This window comes from Toxorhynchites rutilus, chromosome 1, assembly GCF_029784135.1.
Source record: "Toxorhynchites rutilus septentrionalis strain SRP chromosome 1, ASM2978413v1, whole genome shotgun sequence".
Taxonomy (NCBI): Eukaryota; Metazoa; Arthropoda; class Insecta; order Diptera; family Culicidae; genus Toxorhynchites; species Toxorhynchites rutilus.
Window position 1 is genome coordinate 111,130,743 of NC_073744.1, and position 26,742 is coordinate 111,157,484.

At 42.6% G+C, this 26,742-nt stretch overlaps 1 protein-coding gene across 6 annotated transcripts in view; it reads right to left on the minus strand.

Moving 5' to 3' along the window:
• LOC129761143 (phosphatidylinositide phosphatase SAC2) overlaps positions 1-26,742 on the minus strand; it is a 52,750-nt gene that overhangs the window by 12,103 nt on the left and 13,905 nt on the right. For 2 of the 6 annotated variants that reach the window (XM_055758857.1, XM_055758853.1), the window contains 3 exons: positions 14,494-14,721; positions 14,176-14,415; positions 14,073-14,087 (listed from right to left, as the gene is read on the minus strand). In XM_055758857.1, coding sequence (XP_055614832.1) covers positions 14,073-14,087; positions 14,176-14,415; positions 14,494-14,721 — 483 coding nt within the window. The remainder of the gene's footprint in view (positions 1-14,072; positions 14,088-14,175; positions 14,416-14,493; positions 14,722-26,742) is intronic. The other 4 variants (XM_055758860.1, XM_055758868.1, XM_055758862.1 and 1 more) reach the window with 4 other exon arrangements.

Here is a 26,742-nt window from a genome sequence, read left to right on the forward strand (position 1 = left end):
AAAAGAGGACGCAGTATATCCTTACGGCCAAGGACGAGGATATAATCGGTAAGCTCCTTTTAATCAACAAATTGATCGATGAAACCCCTATCGAAGTAATTTACCACCCTACTCTAAATCAACGTAAATGCGTTGTTACTTGCCGTGATGTAATTGACATCAAGGAATCCGAACTGGTGACAGAGCTTTCCGATCAAGGTGTGATCGATGTCAAGCGAATCACCAGGAAGGAGAATAACATTGTTATCCCAACCGCTACTCTCATTTTGACAATTCGTGGAACTGTTGTTCCCGATTTTATTAACTTCGGATTTATTCGGGCTGGGACTAGAAATTTCTATCCCAACCCAATGCAATGTTTCAAATGCTATAAATTTGGACATACGAGCAAGCGATGCAAACGCGAGAACCCGCTTTGCCGAAATTGTGGACAGGAACATCCAGAACAAAAGGATGGAATTAAAACCTGCAATGCTTCAGCATTTTGCTTGAATTGCCAAGGGGACCATTCCTCTTCGAATAGGAAATGCCCCGTATGGCAAACTGAGAACAACATCACAAAAATAAGAATCGACTATGGTATCTCCTACAAAGAGGCGAAAGAAAGATACAACGGTCAAAATAATGGACCAACTTTTGCAAGTGTTCTGCAAGACAGACTCTCCAACTTGCAAAAGCCAACACCCAGCTGCAATTGCAAATGTAACTGCGCCTCGGCCGCTTCGGCCTCTTCTAGCCGCGAAAGCACACCCCCAATTGACACTACAATCGATACCTCAATGACAGAGTCGACAACTGATAGCTCAACAACTGAATCCGAAAACGAATCAGTCATTTCAATGGACACTTCTGATGTTCCAAACAAAAATAAAAATAAACGGAAAATGGCGAAAGGATCATCTTCTGATTCAGATCAAAAATCTGAAGATGAAATCCAAAATAACAAGGACAAGAAAAGAACAAAAAACGAACAAAGAACTACACCACCAACAAATAACAACACAACACCAACAAAAAACAACAACAACACACATCAAACAAAAAACAACAATAACAACAACAGCAACGCACACTCAACAAAAAACAACACAAACACAACAAACACTCCAAAGACTTCTACACCAAACAAAAACAACACCAATACCTCAAAGAAAGCTTCTCTTTCCAAGGGTAAAGGACCATCGAACTAATTCTCTTTGAATAGTTCAAACATACACACAATTAAGACTTAGGAATTAGAGTTAAAAACACCAACACATTCACTCCAACACAGAAATTCGGGATACAATGGAACATCAGAAGTATCCGACGAAATATTCTAGAACTGAAAATGCTTATTTCAAACTCTAATCCCACAGTCATAGCCCTTCAAGAAACTATGACTCCAAACAACTTCGATAAACACTTCATCTCAAAATATATCACATATTTCAAAGAGGGTCCCAACCCCTCAAAAAACGGAGTTGCAATCGCAATCAAAGATGGCACTCCACATGATCTTCTTCCCATTACCACTGATCTTCAGGCAGTGGTAGTGCGCATTAAACACCCCTTTCCAATCACCGTCGTTAGCATCTACATCACTAATGATTCCGATCCGAACACTCTACGCGGCCAACTGGACCATCTGTTCGCCCAACTTCCCGCCCCAATCATGCTTATGGGTGATTTCAACGCCCACTCATACGCCTGGGGAGGTGCATACCTCGATCGAAAAGGATCCATCATTGAGGATTTCATATCCGACCATTCTCTTCTCCTTCTTAACAACGGCCAACACACCAGAATCCATTATTCTGGTACTACTTCAGCCATCGATCTCACTATAGTATCAGACAAACTATCTTCAAAACTTTCTTGGAACATCCACGATGATACTTGCGGAAGCGATCATTTTCCAATCTTCACTTCCTTCGGCCAAACTTCTCCAGAGTTTTCAACAAGGCCAAGATGGAAATTTGAATACGCTGACTGGGCTGGCTATCAGTTTGACATTGAAAACCGCCTCTCCGCTAAACGAGATTGGACAGCCAAGGAATTCTCCAAAGTTGTCCTAGAAGTTGCAATGGTGCACATCCCCAGAACCAGTGGCATCCCTGGCAGGAAATGTGTCCCATGGTGGTCGCCTGAGCTGAAGGCAGCGATCAAAGGTCGACGTAAGGCCCTACGCAAATTAAGAAAGGCCCATCCGGACAGCCCACTGAGACCCACTCTGCTTGCAGAGTTCCAAAGGGCTCGCAAAGAAGCTAAGACTGCTATCAACACAGCCAAGCACAACAGTTGGGTTAAATTCGTCAGCGAAATTAATCCCAACGCGTCAACAAAGGATTTATGGAGTAAGATTGGCAGGCTTCATGGAAAGAAAAGAAGCAAAGAATATAATCTTCTAATTAACGGTCAATACACCAATGACCGGAAAATCATCGCCGAGGCGTTTGGAGATTTCTTTGCTTCCGCCTCCTCCAATCAAAACTACGACCAAACCTTTCTAACCCACAAAACGGAATGCGAAAGAATTCCCATCGATTTTCATACCGATGTGGAATTTGACTTCAACAAAAACCTCTCCCTCAAAGAGCTCGATTGGGTACTGAACAAAGTCAAACAAGGATCCACAGGACCTGATGACATTAGCTACCCTATGCTTAAGAATCTACCCCATCTCGGGAAAAAAGCACTTCTGAAGCTCCTCAACAAAGTCTGGGACAGTGGAACCCTCCCCAGTTGCTGGAAAGAGGGTTTAATGATCTGTATCCCGAAACCAGACATGAACAACCATCTTCTTGACAATTTCCGCCCCATCACTCTCCTAAGTTGTGTTGGGAAAGTCTTGGAAAAAATGGTCAATCGACGCTTAACGACTTTTCTAGAGTCAAATAAGCTGATTGATCCCAGACAATTCGCCTTCCGTGCGGGAAAAGGTACAGAAGATTGCCTTGTAGCAATCGAAAAAATCCTAGACGACGCAACTGAAAAATTACACCACATTGATATTGTTTCCCTGGATTTATCCAAGGCCTTCGATCGGGCATGGAGGTACCCAGTGCTGAAAAGCCTTTTCGACTGGGGGATTCGTGGGAGATTAGGTCTCTTCGTTAAAAGTTTTCTAGAAAACCGGTCTTTCAAAACCGTTATTAACAACCACCAATCTTCTCTAAAAATCCCAGAAAACGGCTTCCCACAAGGCTCAGCACTTTCACCAACCCTCTTCAACATTGCCATGCAATCTCTATTCGAGATAATCCCGGACCATATAAAGGTCATAGTCTATGCAGATGACATCACTCTTATCTCTACGAGCTGCTTCGGCTTAATTCAGAGAAAGAGGCTTCAAAAAACCTTAGACTCCATCCAAAACTGGGCTCTAAAAACAGGTTTTAAAATTTCCCCGGAGAAATCCAAACACATACATATCGGAAAAGCTCTCAGAAGGAGAACCTATCTTCAGCTCAACAAAATCCCGATCCCTACAATGAGGACATTGAAAATACTAGGGGTTACTTTCGACAAGAAACTCAACTTCCTATCACATTCCCAAAAGACCAAAATAGCCACCAGAAAGAAATTGAACATCATCAAGTCTATCGCAGACAACCTAGCCTCTGGTCATAGAAAGACGTTGCTAAATGTTGTAAATGTTTGGTTGGTCCCACAAATCCTTTACGGAATAGGCACCTTCAGCCGTGGAGGGGACAGGGTGTTAAACACCATTCAACCAATTTACAATAAAGCAATTAGGCTCGCAATTGGCGCTTTTCCCACCAGTCCCACTCTTGCTGTAATGGCAGAAAGTGGGCAACTTCCCTTCACCCACCTGGTAACAAAAGCCATCACCAATAAAGCCATCCGTCACTTGTCACTCCCCGAAAGCGACCACAATGTCCCATTAATACATAGAGCTAAAACATGGTTCAAAAATCTCACGAACAAAGATCTTCCCGATATATGTGAACGTTCATCTGCGACGGGAAGAAATTGGAACGTCAAACCGCCGAACATTAACCTTGAACTTCTCAAGACAGTTCGAGCGGGAGACCCTTCTCCAAAAGTCAAAGCCTGCTTCAATAACCTCGTTGCATCCAATTTTCAAATCAACCACCAGGTATACACAGATGGTTCAGTCAGTGCCGATGGAGTTGGATGTGGAGTCTTTGAGAGTAGATACACTGGTAGCTTTTCTCTTCCACCGCAATGCTCCATCTTCAGTGCGGAAGCTTTCGCCCTTTTAATAGCTACCCAAGAATGCACCCATGAGTTTCTTCCTACCACAATATTCTCAGACTCAGCTAGCTGTCTCCACGATCTTCTGAGTGGAAACAGCAAACACCCATGGATTAAGCAAACAGAAGAGGCTGCTTCAAATAAAAACATCTCCTTCTGCTGGGTTCCTGGTCACTCAGGAATCCGTGGAAACACAGCCGCCGACATACTGGCCGGCAAGGGCAGCAAAATAGATCCCCCAGACATGCCCTGTCCTCCATCTGACATTGTCCGCTGGGTAAAACAGCAAGTCCGTGAAAGCTGGGACATAGGCTGGATAAACAGCCGTCCCACTCATCTTCATAAAATTAAAAATTCCACTCTCCCTTGGGATGACCGCCTCAATAGTAGGGAAAGGCAAGTCCTTACCCGTCTTCGAATTGGGCACACTAACTTCACCCACTCACACTTGTTCTGCAGAGCCGAAAAACCCCAATGTGCTTGCAACGAAGCTCCGGTTTCCGTTAGCCATCTTTTACTTGAATGTCAACATACCAAAGATGCTCGAGTCCGACACAACATAGGTCAGAGTCTCCGAGATATCCTCAGTAGAGACGAGACCCAAGAAACCAATTTAATTGCGTTTCTGAAAGAAACCGACTTCTTTGGTAAAATCTAAACCGAAATACTAAATACCTTGGAAAGTGCTTATTAAAGTTCGCCACTTCACAGTCATGTATGCGTGTTTATGTGTGTATACACATGTATGTACGGGTCGGAAGGAAGGTATTCATACATGTATATACACGCATTCAATAATATTAAATAACAAATAATATAATATATACTTTCATACCCACATCTATCTTCTATCCATTACATTATACTTTAATCAACTTCCTATTCCTACAGCCACACTCACCAAGGAGAATAAATTCATTAAATAAACCTCTCCATTTTTCAGCTATACTATATACCATTAAATTCAAAACCACTATATTTTATTATCTATTCAAACTGTATTTCATTTCATTTCACCCCACCCCACACCTACTCCTCCCCTCTTTCCTTCCCATACCACTCCCACCCCCTCCCAATCCACTAATCCCACCCAAATCCTTTCCACTCCTTTCCTTCCTATCCTCCTGAGAGGGGCCGTTTTGTTTTTTTGGCTTTGGAACACGCCTTTCGCTAGGTCACTTGTGCTTCGTTACTGCTTTGGTCCTCGGATCAGTAAATTTTTACTTTTCTTTACAGCATATATTAAATATCTTATGAAGCATAGGATCCCTTCCTGCCTTCTTCTTTAACCGAGAGTCGAGCGGACGGGTCTGATGAGTGATTTTGTTGGTTTCCCTTTCGCCAGTCCCCTCTGGACTGGTTTTATTGTGGCTCTTCACTGGGCTGGAGGCGAATGAACTGCAAAGTTTAAAGCCTCTTAAAAACAAAGAAACGTGAAACAAGACAACATCGTTGCCTAACGTGCTGGAGGAGGTGGACGGCGAAGGATCGACACATACACGCGCAGAATTCTTTCCGTTTGGATGCCATTCACCATCGAGAAAGTTCCGGAAAGATCTAATCATTGCTGGAAAATAATCTGCCAGTTCCTTTGGGAATTTTCAAAATATATTCATGTGAAAGAGTTTAATTGAATGTTTTCTATCCATGTAACACTGTGACCAAATATATTTCAATCAAGTGCTATTAACAGGTGGTTATCGCGTTAGCATTAACCACTGGTGGGCTTCCAGTATCGAGGAAAATGTGGAAATATCTAATCGTTACTGAAAATAATCTGCCAGTTCCTTTGGGAATTTTCAAAATATATTCATGTGAAAGAGTTTAATTGAATGTTTTCTATCCATGTAACACTGTGACCAAATACATTTGGTTTTGTGGTTTTTCAATCAATCGCAATTAACAGGATAGCTTCAGAAGATTATTCTTCCCCATCAGTAGGATATTTCCGTATCCAATATTGTATGCGCCCGCAATCGATTATTGCTCAGTCGCCGAAAGTTCCGAGCTCAGAGAGTTCATTCCCCTCTAGTTTGCCTTCCAAATTGCCATCGTAAACCACACCTTCTCTCGATTCAATCACACACAAAAAGCATACTTAAGCGATATTCTGGTGGTGAGACACATTCATTTTTCGTGAGGACATCGACAAGACAACATCGTTGCCTAACGTGCTGGAGGAGGTGGACGGCGAAGGATCGACACATACACGCGCAGAATTCTTTCCGTTTGGATGCCATTCACCATCGAGAAAGTTCCGGAAAGATCTAATCATTGCTGGAAAATAATCTGCCAGTTCCTTTGGGAATTTTCAAAATATATTCATGTAAAAGATTTTAATTGAATGTTTTCTATCCATGTAACACTGTGACCAAATATATTTCAATCAAGTGCTATTAACAGGTGGTTATCGAGTTAGCATTAACCACTGGTGGGCTTCCAGTATCGAGGAAAATGTGGAAATATCTAATCGTTACTGAAACTAATCTGCCAGTTCCTTTGGGAATTTTCAAAATATATTCATGTGAAAGAGTTTAATTGAATGTTTTCTATCCATGTAACACTGTGACCAAATACATTTGGTTTTGTGGTTTTTCAATCAATCGCAATTAACAGGATAGCTTCAGAAGATTATTCTTCCCCATCAGTAGGATATTTCCGTATCCAATATTGTATGCGCCCGCAATCGATTATTGCTCAGTCGCCGAAAGTTCCGAGCTCAGAGAGTTCATTCCCCTCTAGTTTGCCTTCCAAATTGCCATCGTAAACCACACATTCTCTCGATTCAATCACACACAAAAAGCATACTTAAGCGATATTCTGGTGGTGAGACACATTCATTTTTCGTGAGGACATCGACAAGACAACATCGTTGCCTAACGTGCTGGAGGAGGTGGACGGCGAAGGATCGACACATACACGCGCAGAACTTTCCGTTAGGATGCCATTCAGCATCGAGAAAGTTCCGGAAAGATCTAATCATTGCTGGAAAATAATCTGCCAGTTCCTTTGGGAATTTTCAAAATATATTCATGTGAAAGAGTTTAATTGAATGTTTTCTATCCATGTAACACTGTGACCAAATATGTTTCAATCAAGTACTATTAACAGGTGGTTATCGAGTTAGTATTAACCACTGGTGGGCTTCCAGTATCGAGGAAAATGTGGAAATATCTAATCGTTACTGAAAATAATCTGCCAGTTCCTCTGGGAATTTAAAAATACATTCATGTGAAAGAGTTTATTTGAATGTTTTCTATCCATGTAACACTGTGACCAAATACATTTGGTTTTGTGATTTTTCAATCAATCGCAATTAACAGGATAGCTTCAGAAGATTATTCTTCCCCATCAGTAGGATATTTCCGTATCCAATATTGTATGCGCCCGCAATCGATTATTGCTCAGTCGCCGAAAGTTCCGAGCTCAGAGAGTTCATTCCCCTCTAGTTTGCCTTCCAAATTGCCATCGTAAACCACACCTTCTCTCGATTCAATCACACACAAAAAGCATACTTAAGCGATATTCTGGTGGTGAGACACATTCATTTTTCGTGAGGACATCGACAAGACAACATCGTTGCCTAACGTGCTGGAGGAGGTGGACGGCGAAGGATCGACACATACACGCGCAGAATTCTTTCCGTTTGGATGCCATTCACCATCGAGAAAGTTCCGGAAAGATCTAATCATTGCTGGAAAATAATCTGCCAGTTCCTCTAGGAATTCAAAAATACATTCATGTAAAAGAGTTTATTTGAATGTTTTCTATCCGTGTAACACTGTGACCAAATATTTTTCAATCAAGTACTATTAACAGGTGGTTATCGAGTTAGTATTAACCACTGGTGGGCTTCCAGTATCGAGGAAAATGTGGAAATATCTAATCGTTGGTGGAAAATAATCTGCCAGTTCCCCTTGGAATTGAAAATTACATTCAAGCGAAAGAGTTTATTTTAATGTTTTCTATCCATAAAATATCCATATAATACATTTGGGTTTGTGATTTGTCAATCAAGTACAGTTAGCAGGTTAGCTTCTGAAGATTATTCTTCAGAACAAGGTTTTTCGTATCCTATATTGGATGCATAAATCCTTGTGCCTCCAACGTAACGCTCTCGTTTTCGAAGTCCCCCAAATATTCATTTATTCATTCATTCAGAATGGATTTAGATTCAACTTCGAACAAATGATCTCTAAATCAACGATAGTCCTACGTCACCCTTGCGGTTATACCATAGATATAACCCACTTCCTGTTTTTCAATGTAATATTTAAAAAAATTTAAACAATTTTCATTCTTTGACCAAAATAAATTGTTATAAAAATTGAGAAGAAAAAAACAGTCTAATCCTTTTTTTTTAATATTTCAAGTATGCAAAATTACTTACATGCCCAATGTCTTTACACCCACAACGTATCACTACTATCTGAGATGGCGATGCCAACTCCTAAGGCCAGTTTGCATGAAATTCGTCAAAAGTAAATAAAATAGCAAAGCATAGCAATAAAAGAAAGAAGTTTATCATAATTTTATTTCTAAATTGAACTCACTTGATTCAACTGATTCATGCATGAAAAGATCAGCCAGTACTTTCAGATTGGCTTTACAGATTTGAAAAAAATGTTCAAATGTTTGTCCAGATTTCGTTTAGATTTGAATGGATTAATTTTTGGATTGTTTTAACAGCAGTTAACTTTGAAAGATTTTTTTTGATAAATAGTGATAAATGTCACCGAGGCAAACATTCTAACGAGCGAATCACAATTGTTGTGGCAACAAATAACTTCGGGTCATTGGTAAGAGTGCCAAACCTAGATGACTCAAATATATTAAGAACCTTCCAGTGATTTATAAAGGCAACAAAAATTCGTGGATGTTGAGAACGGGTTATATTTTTGAAGAATGGAAGATGAAACTGTATGAAAGAATGGTGTCTGTAGGGAGACGTATCATTTTGTTTATTAACCCTCCTGTACTCGCGTGCAAAATCATAACACGTATACTCGCGCACAATGTCACAGACCGAAAATTGAACTTCTCTGTAATGTTTCTATTGTGTATTTTTCAGGTTTTATTGGCATTTATTTGGAGAAGAAGGTATGATTGAATGAAAAAACTCCAAAAAACATGTTTTCTTAACTTTATTATGTTTAAATAGTCATCTAATTCAACCTCCTCAAAACAGAGTAATTTTTACTCCAACACAAATAACGAAATTCGATTTTTTCACTGTTATTATTTAAAAGTGAGCAACTGAATATAATTCATGAAAGTATATAGAGCTATAAAATAACATAAAAACGTATTAATCGATTGTGGTTTCATTGGAGTAAGAATCAAAACATAGCATAACTGCATGCTCGAAACAAACATATTTTTTACATTTCATGCAGTTGTTGCGTGTTTTTCGTGTTTCGAAGAGTAGAATGTATAACCACCTTCTAGATAATTACCAGATGATAAAGGCTCTGGAATATGATGTTTGCATATTTCTAATATTCTTTCTCTCTGTATTCTTGGTAAACTGAGAATTAATGTCTTTTTTTAGATAGGGCATAAAAAGATGATATAAAAGGATTTCTAGGAACTTTTTTTTTCTTTTTCTTGTTTTCTTGTCGATAAAAAAAACCGAGACTGTAATTGTTAAAAATTACCATAAGCCACCGATTAGTTTATAGTTTACTGTTTACAATTCTTCCACAAGTGAAATTCTTTCACAAGTGTGTATATGTATGACCATTATATTTAGGGAATAACTATACGAAAGCCGAACATTTATATTTTGCTTTTGAACGTATGAATCTAACGACGAATATATCGACGAATAGTTAATATATGAATCCGTTCAATCCATTTACAAAAGGGACTGAAATCAAATAAGAATAGTCCGGTAATGACCGTATGCATTATATTCAATAAATATTCCACGCCACTAACATTAATTTATACATTTCGTTCAACAATATTCTAGAATATGAAAAAAGGCACTTGTCCAAAAAAGTTACTCCTATACTCGCGTCGGTGTGTCAGACCGAAAGTGTTGAAAAAGTGGCACACGTCCCCTTTGTACCAACACATGCGATACGCTAAACGATGACGAACGACGAATAACGAAGCTGGAGAGAATCGCAAAGTCGTAGTGTTGCTATTTTCTGAGAAATGAACGAATTATTGATTTCTCGGTCTGACAGACCAATGCGCGAGTATAGGAGTATTAATAACTGTCTTAGCCATCCAAATATTCAACCAGAAAAGAGAAATTTCAGACTGCAATATTTTCCACCAAATATGACCTCTGTGCTTCAACCACTTGCTATTGGAATAATTGAAGCATTGAAACCGCACTACCTCAGCAAACATTAAATCGTACAACTTTTGCACATGAAAAAAAAGAAGATTTTAAAAGGAGATTTTAAAAAATGATTTACTGTATTAGGTTCAAAGTTATCTTGAAGGAGTGTAAAATATAAGTACAAAATGAGACATTTTAAATTTGATTCGGATCAATTTCATGAAACTGTTATGATTTTAACGAAATGCTTGCAATCTTTGGGCCCCCTTCTGTGCGTTTTCCAAAATTTTCCCCGTTTTACCTCCGGATATTCCACTTCTGTTACCCGTACCCGTTTTAATCACTTTGATTCATATGACAATAAAGAGAGCTAACACAGTGAAGTATAGCATCTTAAACTTGTCGCATAGCATAACCGTTTCCTCCCACATATTTTCGAGAAACATTCGCGAATGGAAAAGCCCTCTCAACGTTGGCGTTTCTAACGAGAGACAGAAGACCATTTTGAGTAAAAACTTAAACCGTAAACCTGTCCTTTCCAAATATGGTCCAGTGGTGGTTATTCGGACCATAGTGAGCTTGTTTATGTTGCTAGCAATATTGTTTCAGTGATAAGTCTACTGGAGCTCATCCGATACTGCTAAAACCCGTCAAATATTAAAAAAAAACAAAGGACGTTGACGTAGAACTACGCTGTGGTTTAATTCAAGTCGCTTGTTTATAACTGCGAATATTATTTTATAATACTACGAATATTTAAAAAAAAACAATTCTACCGGTTTGGTCGTCCTGAAATGTTGTTTTTTATTGTAGAATCATTTGACGATAATTGTTTGATGATTCATTATTGAGCTCGCAGAACAATACATGCTCGAGATAAGCACAGCTGTCATCCATATTGGAGAAAGTTTTGCTACTGGCAAGCGAAACCAAATCACATACAAAATTCCAGAACGGCATATACTTTCTTGGTGATTAAATAAACGAAATAAACTCTATCTGCTAATCTCAACAACCTCGAATGGCATTCGATCCCTCGCCGTCCAGCTCGTCCAGCAACGATGTTGTTCAGTCGCTTTCCTCACGAAGAATGAAAGTTTGCCTCAGCGAGATCCACGGTTTATAATTCAGGCAAATATTCCCCTTCATTCTTCTTCTTTTCCTTTGTTAACGGAGACTTTACTCTTACGATTTCCCCTTCGCTGCTCGTCGATAAGTCGCTCGTTAATGACAGCTCTGTTCGGGAAAGCACCCAAACGGACAGAACAAATGTATGAGGAAATGGGAATGCTTCCAATTTTCATCAATTTAAATCATATGCAGACCATGGGATTGTAATGTATAGCATGTCAAACAAATCTTAGGGAATTTCCGATTCATTTGGTATGTAAATCGTCAAAATCCGTTCGCAGCAAAAATAGCTATTAACGTTAACTTTATTTCATAAAAACGTGACCTGTTTTCTGATTTGGCACCCTTAATGAAAGACGTAGTTCCACGTCAAAAAGTCAAAAGTCGAAAGCTTCTCGAATCGTTTTCCCTCCAATTTTTTTAACGGAATCAATGATGGAAAGATCGAGGATACATCAACGCAGTGCTTCGCATCTCTGATGAAATTTCAAGATTTGTCTGTCGTAAAACTTTGGAGTTTTTTTTATCCTTTGATGAACCGCGTAAAATATGCAATCCGAAGCTACCCAAATTCAAGAGTTTTTTTTTCTCCATTTTGAAAAACCAGTTGCAGCTCGCGTAATATGAACAATTCACGTTTATAACGTTCATCAACAAAGAAAGAAGTTTGTTCAAATAAACAATTCCCACGCCTTCTTTAAAAACTGCAAGTTGATCCCTGATGCTCGGGAATGTCCCAAGAACATTGACGTCATGTAACGATTTACCAAATGGTCGTCCGGTGACGATAATGACGAAGCAGAGGAAGACATCGTTGAAGAAGCTGTTTGACAACAAGGACGCAACCAGCCTGCGTGACGCCGGTCGGAAATATGGCTGCTCCCACGTATTGATCCATCGGACCCTCAAGATGGAAGGAATCGTCTGCAGGAAGAAGACGAGGTCGCCGGAGTACACGGAGGAGCAGATTGAGACGGTTAAATCACAGTGTCCGTGGATGACCAAAAAATACCGTGGGACGTCTTTCGTTCTTGACGACGAAAGCTATTTTCCGCTGTCCAAAACGCATATTCCAGGAAATGATAATTACTACTCCGACAAGTCATCCACACTGCCTGAAGTGAAATACAAGTTCAAGCACAAGTTTGAAAAAAAGGTTATGTTGTACATCGCCATTTCCGACCGGGGCATTCCAAAGCCTTGGTTTAAGCCGAGCGGTCTGGCAATCAACCAACAAATCTATCGAGAAGAGTGCCTCGATAAAATCCCGTTGCAGTTCCTGAACGAGCATCACGACAAAAACATTGGAAAATAATACAGGAAAATAAATTTTTCAAATCATATGTCATACCTTTTGTCGCACTCAATGCAAAACTTCTATTGGAATCCTTTTGTTTATCCAATTACAGGAACAATGCGAATCAAACAATTAATTGAAGTTTCCCTCGATTTTATTTGACGTTTAACATGGCGGACCAGTTAAAACGCGAATGTCGATAAGTGGTCTTCCCTTTTCGCCCAGTTAGTGAATGTTTACTGTATTCAAAATTCTAATTGACGGAATTTCATTTTTCCAGATTGGTGACGAAATTCCCTGATATTCACTGGCTTCCCCTGACATTGTTTGAATTCCCTGATTCCCTTTCCAGGATTTTCAAGGTAACCGACACCCTGGTTTCTCTCTTTATAACGACATTTGAATAGTCTCTAGCGACAGTTCTTTATAGTGACAATTCTCTATAACGACCGTCCACTGCGATATCGCTATAGAGAGCATTCACTGTACTCTGAAAAACAGAAGATCGAGTATGCGAAATGATTATTTAACTTGTTGTGAAATCAGGAGGAATTTGATAAGTATGTCCATTCGTCTGTCCATCTATCAATGCGCACATCACACGAGTAATTCATTATCGACGTTAGTTGAAAGCTCATTCGAAGACTAAGACTACAAACTGTTGAATCAGTAATGCATTAATTGTAATAAACTGAATAATTAAGATAAAAACCAGTATAACAAAAAGAAATATCTAAAAGGGGTGGAAAATCGACTTATAGAAAATTTTGTTGTAAAAGATTGATTTTGTATGTGCCAAAAATATAGTCATTGGAATTGTTTCTATTTTTATTTGTTGTTCACAACTAAGCCGAATATACTTATAATTGCCGTAATTTTGTTTTCAATTTTCAAAATATCTGCTGTTTACATATATACACTTACACACATTTCAAAGCACATGCACACATTGTAGAAAGCGCTACAAAATCAGTTAGGTCAGTAAAAAACTGCTACAAATAATAGACACACAAAAATCAATCTCTTTGAACTACTTAAACTACAACAAAGCTAACACAAACGTATACTTTCTGAGGCGGTACTAGAAGCAAGTACGAAATAAATTTATACTAGTAGAGTATGTGTTACTTTTCTTCTACGCTACTGAAACAGGTCAAAATCATGAAAACAGAAAAGAAAACGTTTTACATTAATTGTTAAAAAGATCACCTGACTCGATTTCACTGCTTACCTCGGATCGGCATCGATTAATCCCCAAGCTCCCACTGGTAGCTGTGTGGTTCCCAACAATAAACGTCGACAATCCTCTACTAGAAGTCTGGCATGCTCGGCTCCTTCCAATGCATCGGTTTCATCTACGGCACCGGCTTGTCCACCGAGAGCGTTCACAGACTCCGCCGAGACAGCATTTCCCAACATCATATCGATTGTGGCCTGACGATAGGTATCTTTGAAGCGAGCCAGATAATAGCTAGAATTGGAACACGCATTAGAAAATAAAACACATTACACGTCACGTCTGATGCGCGTTATCAGCAAAAGGTTTAACCTGATACTACAAAGCAGCTCTTCTAGTAGAACGTGTTCGGCATGCATTACGCCATAGTTATAGTATCCCAATGGAGCATTACGCGATGGAACTAGAGCATCCGACGCAATGCCTACCAACACATCCAACGGATCATCTTCCACGATAGGCTCAAAGTCGACCAAATTGCCAAGCATCATATCGATACAGCTTTGGCGAAACGAGTCGGCAAAGTGTTGTATAAAGTATCTTTCAATGTGTCGGGGAAATGGCAAGTAGGGAAAAAGAAAATAAGCAGGTGTAACTGTTTGGTGTCGTATAAGATTTCGAACAGTTATTGTCAAAGTATTATTTTGAATGCTATGATGGTTTTATTTATTAGCTGTTCGAGAAAAAAAAGTGAAATTGCGTGTTACTGCAATTTGAAATCTTTTCGTAATTTACTTTTTACAGAAAGAAAGTTCGAATGGTAATAAGAATTGGATAGAAATGAAATGGAATTAGATACGCCCATCACTCGCGCTAAATGACCTATAAGAAAATAACCGGAATGTGTTCATAAGAGGAACGTACTTGTTCAATATTCAAAAACGAAATTTTCCCGTAGTCCCGTTGTTGAGGGGGCAAATCACGCCACTGTTCACTTCATATCACCCTGCGCATTTCAGTACCATCAGCATCGCTCCATGACAGTTCGTCTGATAACCGTCGAAATACAGCTGTCATAACAATCCCATACGTCTTCCTCATACACATCTTTGCTAACCACAAAAAGGTTAAGTTCCATCCGAGTGTTATTAGAAATTAATATTGAAATCAATTTAAGTCATCCTGTAGTAAGCTTCGCTGTATACAAAACAAGGAGACCAAATGTAAGTCGAGATGAATTATTGTAAATCATATCTGAATTCATTATGTGAATATATTATATTATAGCTTTGAGCTCGCTCACCAACAATTCCCGCGTGCTGCAAAGAGTCGTCCGAAAAAACCCCAACAAACTCAAAGATTTGTTGCAACGTGTTGCAAGTAGCAAACCAGGATGCCGGAGAGGGATCGTTTCGATTGCCAAATGTGCGATCTCGCCAACAATGCCGATGACATGGTACAATGCGAAGGATGCGGCAAATGGTCGCACTTCGGATGTGCTGGTTTCGATGAAGGGCGAAAGGACGAACATTGGATGTGCCATAAATGCGTCGTCGAATCTGCTAACAGCGTCGTAGGTGTTGATTCGAATGTTTCGGTTGGCCTCGAACCTGCACACGGGCAAACTAACGCGAACGGATCCGACGAAGGAGCAAAGCCGATTGGGGAACTCGCCCAGCTTAACCTCAAACTGTTGGAAGAGCGGAAGGCATTCCTGCTAAGGGAAATTGAGCTGCAACAGACGATCCAGTTGGAACAACGTAAGCTGCAGTTGGAGAAAGAGATGTGGAAAGCGCGGTACGACATCATCAATGCGAGGTGTGGAGCAACCAACAGGGATGTGATGGCTGGTAGTCTTGGAGATTGGTTACATCGCTTGGATCAGGTCGCCGTCAGCCAGAATGAGCTAACTTCTGCGCCGGCGAGAACGGTGACGGTCTCAGCAACGTCTTCCAGAACCAGACCGCAGCATTCCGCTGCTGGAAATACAAAAAATATTCCACAAACCACACCATCGTCACCTGCGGTCACGTCATTGTTCGGAGGTACATCTGTTCTCCCTTCTTGGATAATCTCTCCTACGATGTCGATGCAATCAAACTCGCAACTAAGCCAACCGACAACGAGTGGGTATGCAAGTGGGCAAGGTAGCCTCTCCCACGATTTTCAACCTGGCAGAGGAGCAAACGGACCGGGGGCGTCGACGCCAGTCAGCACGATCAATTGGGTCAATCCAGTGACAGGCTTTACCAGTTCCACCCAGTGCCTGCCACCATACATCAGCTCAGTGGGACAGATTGGAAGTCATCCAATGCAACCGTGGCACGTGAGTCAGCCATATCAGGTACCGAATAGTTTACACAATTTCGCACCAGTAGGTCAGGTAGCCTCTTCGCAGTATGCTTACGGTAGCGTAGGAACACTGAATCCTGTAGCCAGTTCAATAAATGCATATCCCTCTTACATCCCCTATTCCTTTCCATCGATGCTTCCGCAACCTAATCCATACCTCCCGCAAATCCCTCTGGGTGGGCAAATGGGACCTCTTGGTGGACAAATGGGACCAGCTGCGATTATCGACGAGCTAGCCCCTACACCTCGTCAAATCGCAGCGCGACATGTTATGCCGAAGGATTTACCGTTGTTCAGTGGCAATTCCTAAGAGTGGCCCATGTTCTTCAGTGCTTTTAACACCTCCACGGAAGCATGCGGCTACAGTAACGTTGAAAACCTTGGTCGTCTCCAACAGTGCCTGAAGGGTGCCGCATTGGAGGCAGTTCGTAGTCGTTTATTATTACCTACATCAGTGCCACAAGTGATACATACGCTGCAGATGCTGTACGGGCGGCCAGAACAAATAATATACGCGCTGCTCCAGAAGATCCGCGATGTTCCAGCACCAAAAGCGGATAATTTGTGCACGATCGCGGCTTTCGGCATGGCGGTACAGAACTTCAGCGAACATTTGGAGGCGGCGGGACAAGTGCAACATCTATCTAACCCGGTGCTGCTCCAAGAACTTGTGGATAAGCTGCCAGCAAATTTGAAGCTTGACTGGGTGGCGTTCAAACGACAATTCGCGGCGGTCGACCTCCGTGTATTCGGTCGGTACATGGCAAATCTGGTCTCGGCAGCAGCTGAAGTCACTCTTACGTTGGATCCAAGGGGAAGTAAGCAGAAGAGAGAGGAGAAGCTGAAAGGTTTTGTGAATGCTCATGCTGCTACATCAGACGCAACAGCTGACGAGGCCCCGAAGGTGGAATCACCAAAAGCAGCTTCGCAAATTAGCTGTTTGGTCTGCGGGAATCCAGACCATCGAGTGAAGGATTGTGACGTCTTCAAAAAGATGGACCGGGATGACCGCTGGCAAGTGGTGCATAATTATTATTTGTGTCGTATCTGCCTCGGGAAGCACGGAAGAAAACCCTGCCGGTCCTCATCGCGATGTGAAGTTCTAGGTTGTCAAATGCGACACCATCCGCTTCTGCACGGCGATTCGGGCAGTTCGTCGACCAATCCATCTCATCCAATACCTCAAAGAGGCGGAGCAGGCCAGCGAAGTGATGCAACGGAAGGTGTGAATGCTCACAACGTCCAGAGCTCGACACTGTTTCGCATGTTGCCGGTGCGACTCTTCAACAAAGAACGGTGTATTGAGACGCTAGCTTTCATCGACGAAGGATCGTCCGTCACACTCCTCGAAAAGGGAATAGCCGACGTACTACAGGTTGAAGGCACGGAAAAGCGTCTTTGCCTAACCTGGACAAGCAACGTTAGCCGTGAGGAAGAAGGCTCCCGTCAGGTAGAGGTGGAGATTTCGGGTATCAGTGGAGGCAAGCGATATCCACTAAAAGACGTCAGGACGGTCGAGTCCCTTGCACTACCTGCGCAGACGCTGTGCTATAAAGAGCTTGCCGAGCGTTTCCCTCATCTGCGGAAGCTACCGGTCGTAGACTTCGAATCCAAAGCTCCAGGAATTCTCATTGGAGCCAAGAATACTCACCTCACCGCCACCCAACAAATACGCGAAGGTTGCGTGGGAGAGCCGGTGGCAGCAAAAACTCGTCTCGGATGGGCGATCTACGGCTCAATGCCAAACGGGACGAACGTTGCGAGTTGCAACTTGCACATCTGTGGTTGTGATGTAGACAGGAGCCTGCACGAGCTAGTGTAGCAATACTTCACGGTCGAGAACGTGGGCGTCTCGGTGAATCAGAGTCCCGAATCGAACGACGACAAGCGAGCGAGGGCAATACTCGAGCAGACGACTAGAAGAGTCGAAAACGGCTTCGAGACTGGATTACTGTGGCGCTACGATTATGTAGAATTTCCCAATAATTACGCTATGGCTGTCCGACGGCTACGGTGCTTGGAACGCCGTTTCAACGCGGATTCATCCTTGTTTGATAAAGTCCAGCGGCAGATAGCGCAATACCAGCAAAAGGGCTACATTCACGAAGCTACGGAGGAGGAACTAGCCGAAGCGGATCAAAGGAGACTGTGGTATCTGCCGGTTGGAATAGTTCGAAACCCCAAGAAGCCCAACAAGATTCGCATCGTGTGGGATGCCGCAGCAACAGTGAACGGCATATCCCTGAATAGCATGCTACTAAAAGGACCGGATCTAGTCCAACCTCTCCCAGATATTCTCTGTGGATTCCGTGAGCGGAAGATTGCAGTCGTGGGAGATATCATGGAAATGTTCCATCAGTTGAAGATACGGCAAGCAGATCGTTACAGTCAGTTGTTCGTCTGGCCCGGTGAAACCGGGCGTCCTCCGAAAACCTTCGTGATCGACGTAGCAACCTTCGGCTCAACTAGCTCACCATGCTCGGCGCAGTTCGTAAAAAATTTGAATGCAGCCGAGCAAGCAGAACAATATCCGAGGGCCGCGGAGGCGATTGTGCGCCGGCATTATGTCGACGATTACCTGCATAGTTTCGACAGTGAGGAAGAAGCATGTCAAGTTGTAGAGGAGGTCAAGTTGGTGCATAAACGAGGCGGATTCACAATTCGCAACTGGCTTTCGAATTCAGGCGCAGTACTCCGCCAGATTGGGGATACCGAAGCGAGAGCAACGAAGATCGTCGGTGAAGGCGGTCCCGAAGCAGAACGCGTGCTAGGCATGCAATGGAGAGCAACCGAGGATGTCTTCGTGTTCTCCAGCGATACCGACTTGGGAGCCGTCACCCCTACAAAGCGAGGCATCTTACGGTGCGTTATGAGTCAGTTTGATCCGTTGGGGCTTCTTTCCCATTTCCTCATCCATGGCCGCGTTATCATTCAGGATATATGGCGCACAAAAGCTGGTTGGGACGACGTGGTAGGCAAGCCAATCCTTGAACGATGGCATTTGTGGGTAGCCAAATTCAACGACCTGAAAGCTGTTCGTATACCTCGTGCCTATTTTCCGGGCGTAACGGCATCAGAAATCGAGGACTTGCACTTGCATATATTTGTCGACGGCAGCGAGACTACCTATGCTTGTGTCGCCTACTTGAGGGCCACCATCCATGGAAAGTTCCAGTGTGCACTTGTCGGAGGAAAAGCGAAAGTAGCACCTTTGAAAACGTTATCCATCCCGAGGCTGGAGCTGCAGGCGGCGTTAATAGGCTGTAGGTTGATGAAAACGTTATGCAGCAGTCACAGTCTCCCAATATCGCGACGAGTGATCTGGACCGATTCAAAAACCGTCCTTTCGTGGATCCATTCTGATCATCGTCGCTATCGACAGTTTGTCGCCTGCCGGATAGGAGAAATCCTCTCCAAGACAAACATTGAGGAGTGGCGGTACGTTCCATCGAAAATCAACGTCGCGGATGATGGAACCAAGTGGGCTAGTGGACCAAACCTGAAACCCGACAGCCGTTGGTTCAAAGGCCCGGAGTTTCTATGGGCACCAGAGGAGGCTTGGCCACAACAAGTAAAACCAGAGGAAACCGAAACCGAAGCTCGACCATGTCACATCCATATAGCAGTGCAACATGACGAAATCATTAACTGGGAACGCTTTTCGAAGTTCGAGAGGCTCCAAAGAACAGTTGCATACATCCACCGCTTCACAGACAACTGTAGACGCAAGGCGGCAAAACAACCACTGCAATCCTCGCACATTACCCTGGAAGAAATCTATAGAGCTGAAAATACCCTATGGCGATCGGCGCAGCTAGCTGAGTTTCCGGAAGAGATGGTTCGACTCCAGATGACAAAAGATGGAGGAAAATCGAAACTCAACCAAGGTAGCCGTCTTTACAAGCTATCACCGTTCATCGACGAATGGGGAGTAGCGCGAATGGACACTCGAATCGCTGGGGCAATCTTCGTTCCGCACGATACTAGATTCCCAATCATCCTCCCGAAGGGTCATCGCCTCACCAACCTGGTCGTAGAGTGGTATCACCGACATTATCTGCATGCGAACAATGAAACCGTTATCAACGAGGTCCGCCAGCGATTTCACGTACCCTGTCTCCGAGCACTAGTCAGGAAACTCTCCAGAACCTGTATGCAGTGCAGAGTGTCAAAGGCAAAACCGCTGTGCCCACGTGAAGCACCACTTCCTGATGCGAGACTCAGTCCATATACTCGACCGTTCAGCTATGTTGGACTGGACTACTTCGGTCCCATTCAAGTCAAGGTCGGACGTTCTCTGGCCAAACGATGTTTACGTGCGCTGTTTACGTGCCTCACCATTCGGGCCGTCCATCTGGAGGTGGTACACTCCCTTTCCACTGATGCCTGTAAGATGGCGATACGACGATTCGTAGTGCGGCGTGGATCACCCTTGGAGATTAGAAGTGATAACGGCACCAACTCCCTCGGAGCCAACCGTGAGCTACAGCATCAGATCCTGGATATGAACCAACAGCTATCCGCCGTGTTCACCAACGCTGCCACCAAGTGGGTATTCAATCCTCTGTCCGCTCCCCACATGGGTGGTTCGTGGGAGAGGCTCGTCCGGTCGATCAAGATCGCCTTTTCGTCCCTGAATAGCAGCAGAAACCCAGACGACGAAACTCTTCTCACATTGATGACCGAAGCGGAAAGGATAGTCAACTCTAGACCTCTGACATTTGTATCACTGGAAGCGGAATCGCAAGAAGCTCTCACGCCAAATCATTTTCTGCTGCTGAGCTCGCAGGGAGTTACTCAACCTCCGAAGCCTATATCTGGATGTTCTGAATCTGTTCGGACCAACTGGAGACTGACCACTAACCTCGTGGACCAATTTTGGAGCCGCTGGGTGCGAGAGTATCTCCCGACCATTGCTGGTCGTACCAAATGGTACGGAGAGGCCTCGGAAAACACTGAAGCAGGAAGTAACGCAGTACCACCGGACTCGATGGACGTGCATTACGGGTAGGGGAATGTTGAGGGGGCAAATCACGCCACTGATCACTTCATATCACCCTGCGCATTTCAGTACCATCAGCATCGCTCCATGACAGTTCGTCTGATAACCGTCGAAATACAGCTGTCATAACAATCCCATACGTCTTCCTCATACACATCTTTGCTAACCACAAAAAGGTAGAGTTCCATCCGAGTGTTATTAGAAATTAATATTGAAATCAATTTAAGTCATCCTGTAGTAAGCTTCGCTGTATACAAAACAAGGAGACCAAATGTAAGTCGAGATGAATTATTGTAAATCATATCTGAATTCATTATGTGAATATATTATATTATAGCTTTGAGCTCGCTCACCAACAATTCCCGCGTGCTGCAAAGAGTCGTCCGAAAAAACCCCAACACCCGTAGTGAACTGAATGTCTTTCGACAGCAATTGACATCTGCAAAGTACGATTTTCGATTTATTGCGTCGACCCAAAACGGGTTCATTGTTATGAACCATGTTATAAGAATATCCATCAACCATCTAATATTTTTTTCGCGAATATTTTAATGTAGCTATCCCAAAATGCTTGTCGGTTCAACTCAAATAGGCCATGACTTTCATATGAAGGAAATCAGGAAATGGCCACAGTGATCATGATTTCCCGCTTCAACTCAAATATGCCATGACTTTTATATGAAGTGTTTGTATAATCATTTTTTCCGATCCCAGCTATTACGAAGCACCTTGTTAAAGTGTTCGTATGAAAATGTACGACGAATTTCAGCAACCACTGACTGCGATAGGAGAAAGAAAATTTTCATTCCATGTGTAACGTACGAGGTGTGTTCAAAAAGTATCGCGACTTTCGAATTTACGCGGGTTACGTATATTCGATTCTAGATTTTTTGTGGCATTATTTTGGTACTCATGTCTCTCACTTATGCCGACATGTACGGCTATTTTGAATGTTCAGTTAATTTTTGAAAACTGCTTTTCTTACACGTGTTTTGGTTCATCTTCGATTTTTGCCTATTGCCTATCTCTAGAGAAATCCCTTCGTAGTGCTGAAGCAAAATCGGCTATAGCTATGGAAATGCTTGATGGAATGGGATAGCGTGAACCATTCTATCTACAAGAGCTGTTCTAAAAGTATCACGATTTTTGTATACCCACGCATTATTTATATTCGATTTCAGTTGTTGACGTGCTCGGGCTTCGGGCACGCTTTGCGTCGTTTACAACATCTTTTCGATCCTCCGAGAACATTTCTTCGAAATCCGATAAATTTTGTTTCGCTCCAAGCTATATTCACCAAATGTACATCAATATCCAGAATGTGTTCGCGCACTTAATTTTGTTTTTCACACAAAATTTGATACAGATTCTTTGATCCGTGTTTGCAATAGGCAAAATAGCCGTACTTGTCAGCATAAATGAGAGACATTAGTACCACAATAATGCCACAAAAAATCTAGAATCGAATATTCGTAATCCCCGTAATTCGAAAGTCGCTATACTTTTTGAGCAGACCTCGTATAAAGAGAATAGACGTATTTAAAAAACTAGTCTAGTTTTTTATTCAACGCATTTGGAAGACATATTAATTGGCGACGAGGATGTTTTTCTGGATTCTCAAGAATTCCAGAATCGAACCAGAGGAAAGATGGCGACGAACGAGGAACTACAAGCAGCAATTCTTCAGATGTCCGAGCCTCTCCAACGGTTAGCTGTTACACAAACAACGAAACCAGAGCAAGTTCTGGAATCACTGTCACCCAACATCAGCGATTACACTTTCGATCCGGAGAACGGCACCACTTTCAAAAAATGGTTTGCCCGTTACTTGGATTTATTCAAAAGTGACGCACGCATGCAGCGAAAGTTCGGCTCCTGCTCCGGAAGTTGGACACTTCAGTACATATTCGCTACGTTGATTATATCCTTCCGAAGCTACCTAAGGACGTCACGTTTGCCGACACTATCGAGACGCTAACAAAAATCTTCGGTAGACAGACTTCCGTATTCCACAAGCCCTACCAATGTCAGAAGCTAGTAAAAGCTGAGACGGACTACATTATCAGCTATGGTGACAAGGTCAACAGTGAAGTGAAGGGTTCGAGTTTCAAGACGATCAATTCAAGTGCTTGATTTTCGTCTGCGGTCTCATAGCATCGCAATATGCGGTCGTTCGAGCAAGGCTTCTTTCCCGCATCGAAGGCGAGTTCGCGACTGTCGATTCTCGGATCATGTCTGCAAGGTATGCAACCGCACCGGTCACAAAGAAGGCTACTGTGGTTGTATTCAGAAGTCTTCGTTCTTCAACTCAACAAAGTGAATGAAGCAGCTCCATAAGAAGAAGAAGCTTAGTTTCAGATTTCAAGCCAAATGAATTTTCGTGAACCACATCGCAAATAATACTCAGAAACGCAAATTCGTGGGTATCATCACCAACGGCGTTGCTATTTCGCTACAACTGGACTCCGCCAGTGATATCACGAAACAAATTGGCAACAACTGGGACAACCGAAGCTGACTCCATCACTGATTCTGAAGCATTCAACGCATCCGGAGGACCACTCGCCCTTATTGGCGAATTCAACTGTGACGCCACCCTCAACGGCATGGTCAAACGTCATCACCGGATCTCAACATACTGGGAATTAATTGGATCGACTTGTTTAACATGTGGTCGATTTCTTTTGACAAACTCTGTAGTTAAGATGCAGCAGTTCCCAGGCTATGCTTTTAAGAAATTACAGCACAAATTCAAGGCAACCATCGGGCAGTTTTAAACATCTCACTAGGGCACTGCAAGAAAGCTAAGGTAAAGTTATTCCTCCAGCCTAACGCTAAATCTGTTTTCCGTTCAAAGCGATCAGTCCCGTTCAACACGGTGGATTCCCTGGTGGATGCAGAATTGACATGTCTGCAATCTCGGTTGAGACAACGATACCTCATATCCATATCCCTAACCTGACCCGTCTCACAAAAATTGTTGCCCTTTTAACCTCGAGTAAACCGCGAGTATTCGGTCGAATCCTACTAAACATAGCAATTAGTTGAAACTTTGTATAAACAAACCTTGAATTAGCGGCTCCGCAAAGCTTATGCGATTGAGCCTTACAAATAAATGAATTGGAAAAAGTCACAGAAGGTTGTGTCCGAGACACGACCGCATAGTTGACGTAGGATTACGTTAGGCTATCTGTCGCAGGCTGATTTTGGATGTTTGAAAAAATAAATTGTTAAACTCTTTGATAATGATCTGATGGCCCTGAAATGGGCCGTTTGGTTTGGTTGTTGGGTATTTTTTGTTCATTTCACCAGTGTTACAATCGAGCTTTCGGTATCAGTGATAGAAAGTTGTTTCAGATCCGAGGCACGTCTACGAGATTGGCGCTCATATTGCGTAACATATATTCCGACATATTTACTCACGTAAAACTTTATGGAGCAACAAAAACAACAATTCACTTCAGTTGTTTTTTTTGGCAGCGGTAGCTTTTTCGGAGCCGCTGCTGCTTATTTCTGTTTTCATTTTGGTTGTTTTCATTGACACCATCACGTCGAGCTAAACGGCGAATAGCGAGTTTGATACACTGGATATTGTCATGTAGAACCTTGCGATACGCTTCGATCCTCCTTTGCCTTCCTTGCCGCATGAAGTCATGTTGGTTGATGTTGATCTGATGTGACCACACTTAAAACACTAAAAACATATATGTTTACCGATCTGAGCATCGAACAAAATGAGAAATCTGACTGAGCAGCAGTATCAGCAGAAAGAGAGAACATGCCTGAAACTTTCTGCTCATGATGTTTGCTGTTGCCATCAGTACTGGACCGATGCGGGACACAGCTCGATGGTTGATGTTAGGCCTCGATGTTTACCGCCGCTGCTGCTGCTACTGCCACTTAAGTTCGATATGAGACACAGCTCAATTGTTGGCCGCTCAGATTCGATGCTTCGATGTCTTGAAGTTCACTGCTGCACTTTCACGATTCCAAGAAGCGTGTGCTCGCACTTCTGATGGAGAGAGCGTGCCCGAAATGCTCCGCTCGCGATGCTTGCTGCTGCCACTAGTAGAGTAGTAGTAGTTTGCCGCTGCTTATACTGCCATAGAAGCTTGATGTGAGGCACAGCTAGCCTATTGACCACACAGCTTCGATGCTCGTCTATATATTAGCCGCGTCCACTGCTGCTGCTCTCCACTGTTGTCCGTTCCACGTCCGTTGTAAAAATGAATAAAATCCACGAACGCTCCATCCTTTTATATCATTTGGTATGTGTGAAGTAGACGCCTCCTACTCGATTGTCATGCAGCTTGCCGGTGAACGAACCAATCGGGGGCGAAAAAGAAATGACGTCAATTTCGATCAATCAGGCCTAGGTATCTTCTGTTTGGATAGTGGTTGAGATTTTTTAATTGTTCGATTGTTAGTTACATGATATATATTATTTTATTCAATGTGAAAAATCATGCCGACAACGTATGATTCAAACATCTCATCAATCCATCATGAAATGAATGAGCAATAAACGTTTGAAATTGGACGGGTCGTTCATTTATTTTCTAACCGGGAAGCAGCTGACATACTACACTGCGCTTTTATGTACATAAAAAACCACTTTTAACATGCGGGGGAAAAATCTTATATGAAAATTGCCAGATGTCAATGTTGCCAAGCGTAGTTATTGATGGTTAACCCTTCCGTTACGAGCGTCGTCTATAGACGACATCCGCGCGACGAGCTGTGTATACGAGCGTCGTCTTTAGACGACATGAAATTCATACTGCTCTTCGATCATACCAGCGCGATGTGCATACTTTTCGGCGCAGTGCTCCGTACAAGGGTAGCACTTCGGCGGAGCACACTGCCATAATGAAAGGGTTAAACCGACGCCGAACCGAACAGCGATGAACGCACCCATATCACGAACTTCGGCATTTGAATTGTTATTATGGTGCTACTCGCCCGTGTAGTTCGCGCAAAGACATCGGCAAAATATTATTTTAGAAAATTCCTTGAGGCATGACCGGAGCCGTTTCGCTATATATATATATATATATATATATATATATATATACATGCATACATATGTCATTCGCCTCCCTTACCGCATCCAGTCAGGTTGGTTGATGGAAAGTATGTTTCTGATGTGATAAGTTTCCTGTTAGTTGCACATGATCAAAGAAAATGTAAAAGTAAACAGTATTTTCGATCGTAGTTTTATATCATTTTTGTGATAAGTGGAAAACAATAAATTAAACTCTTTCGTT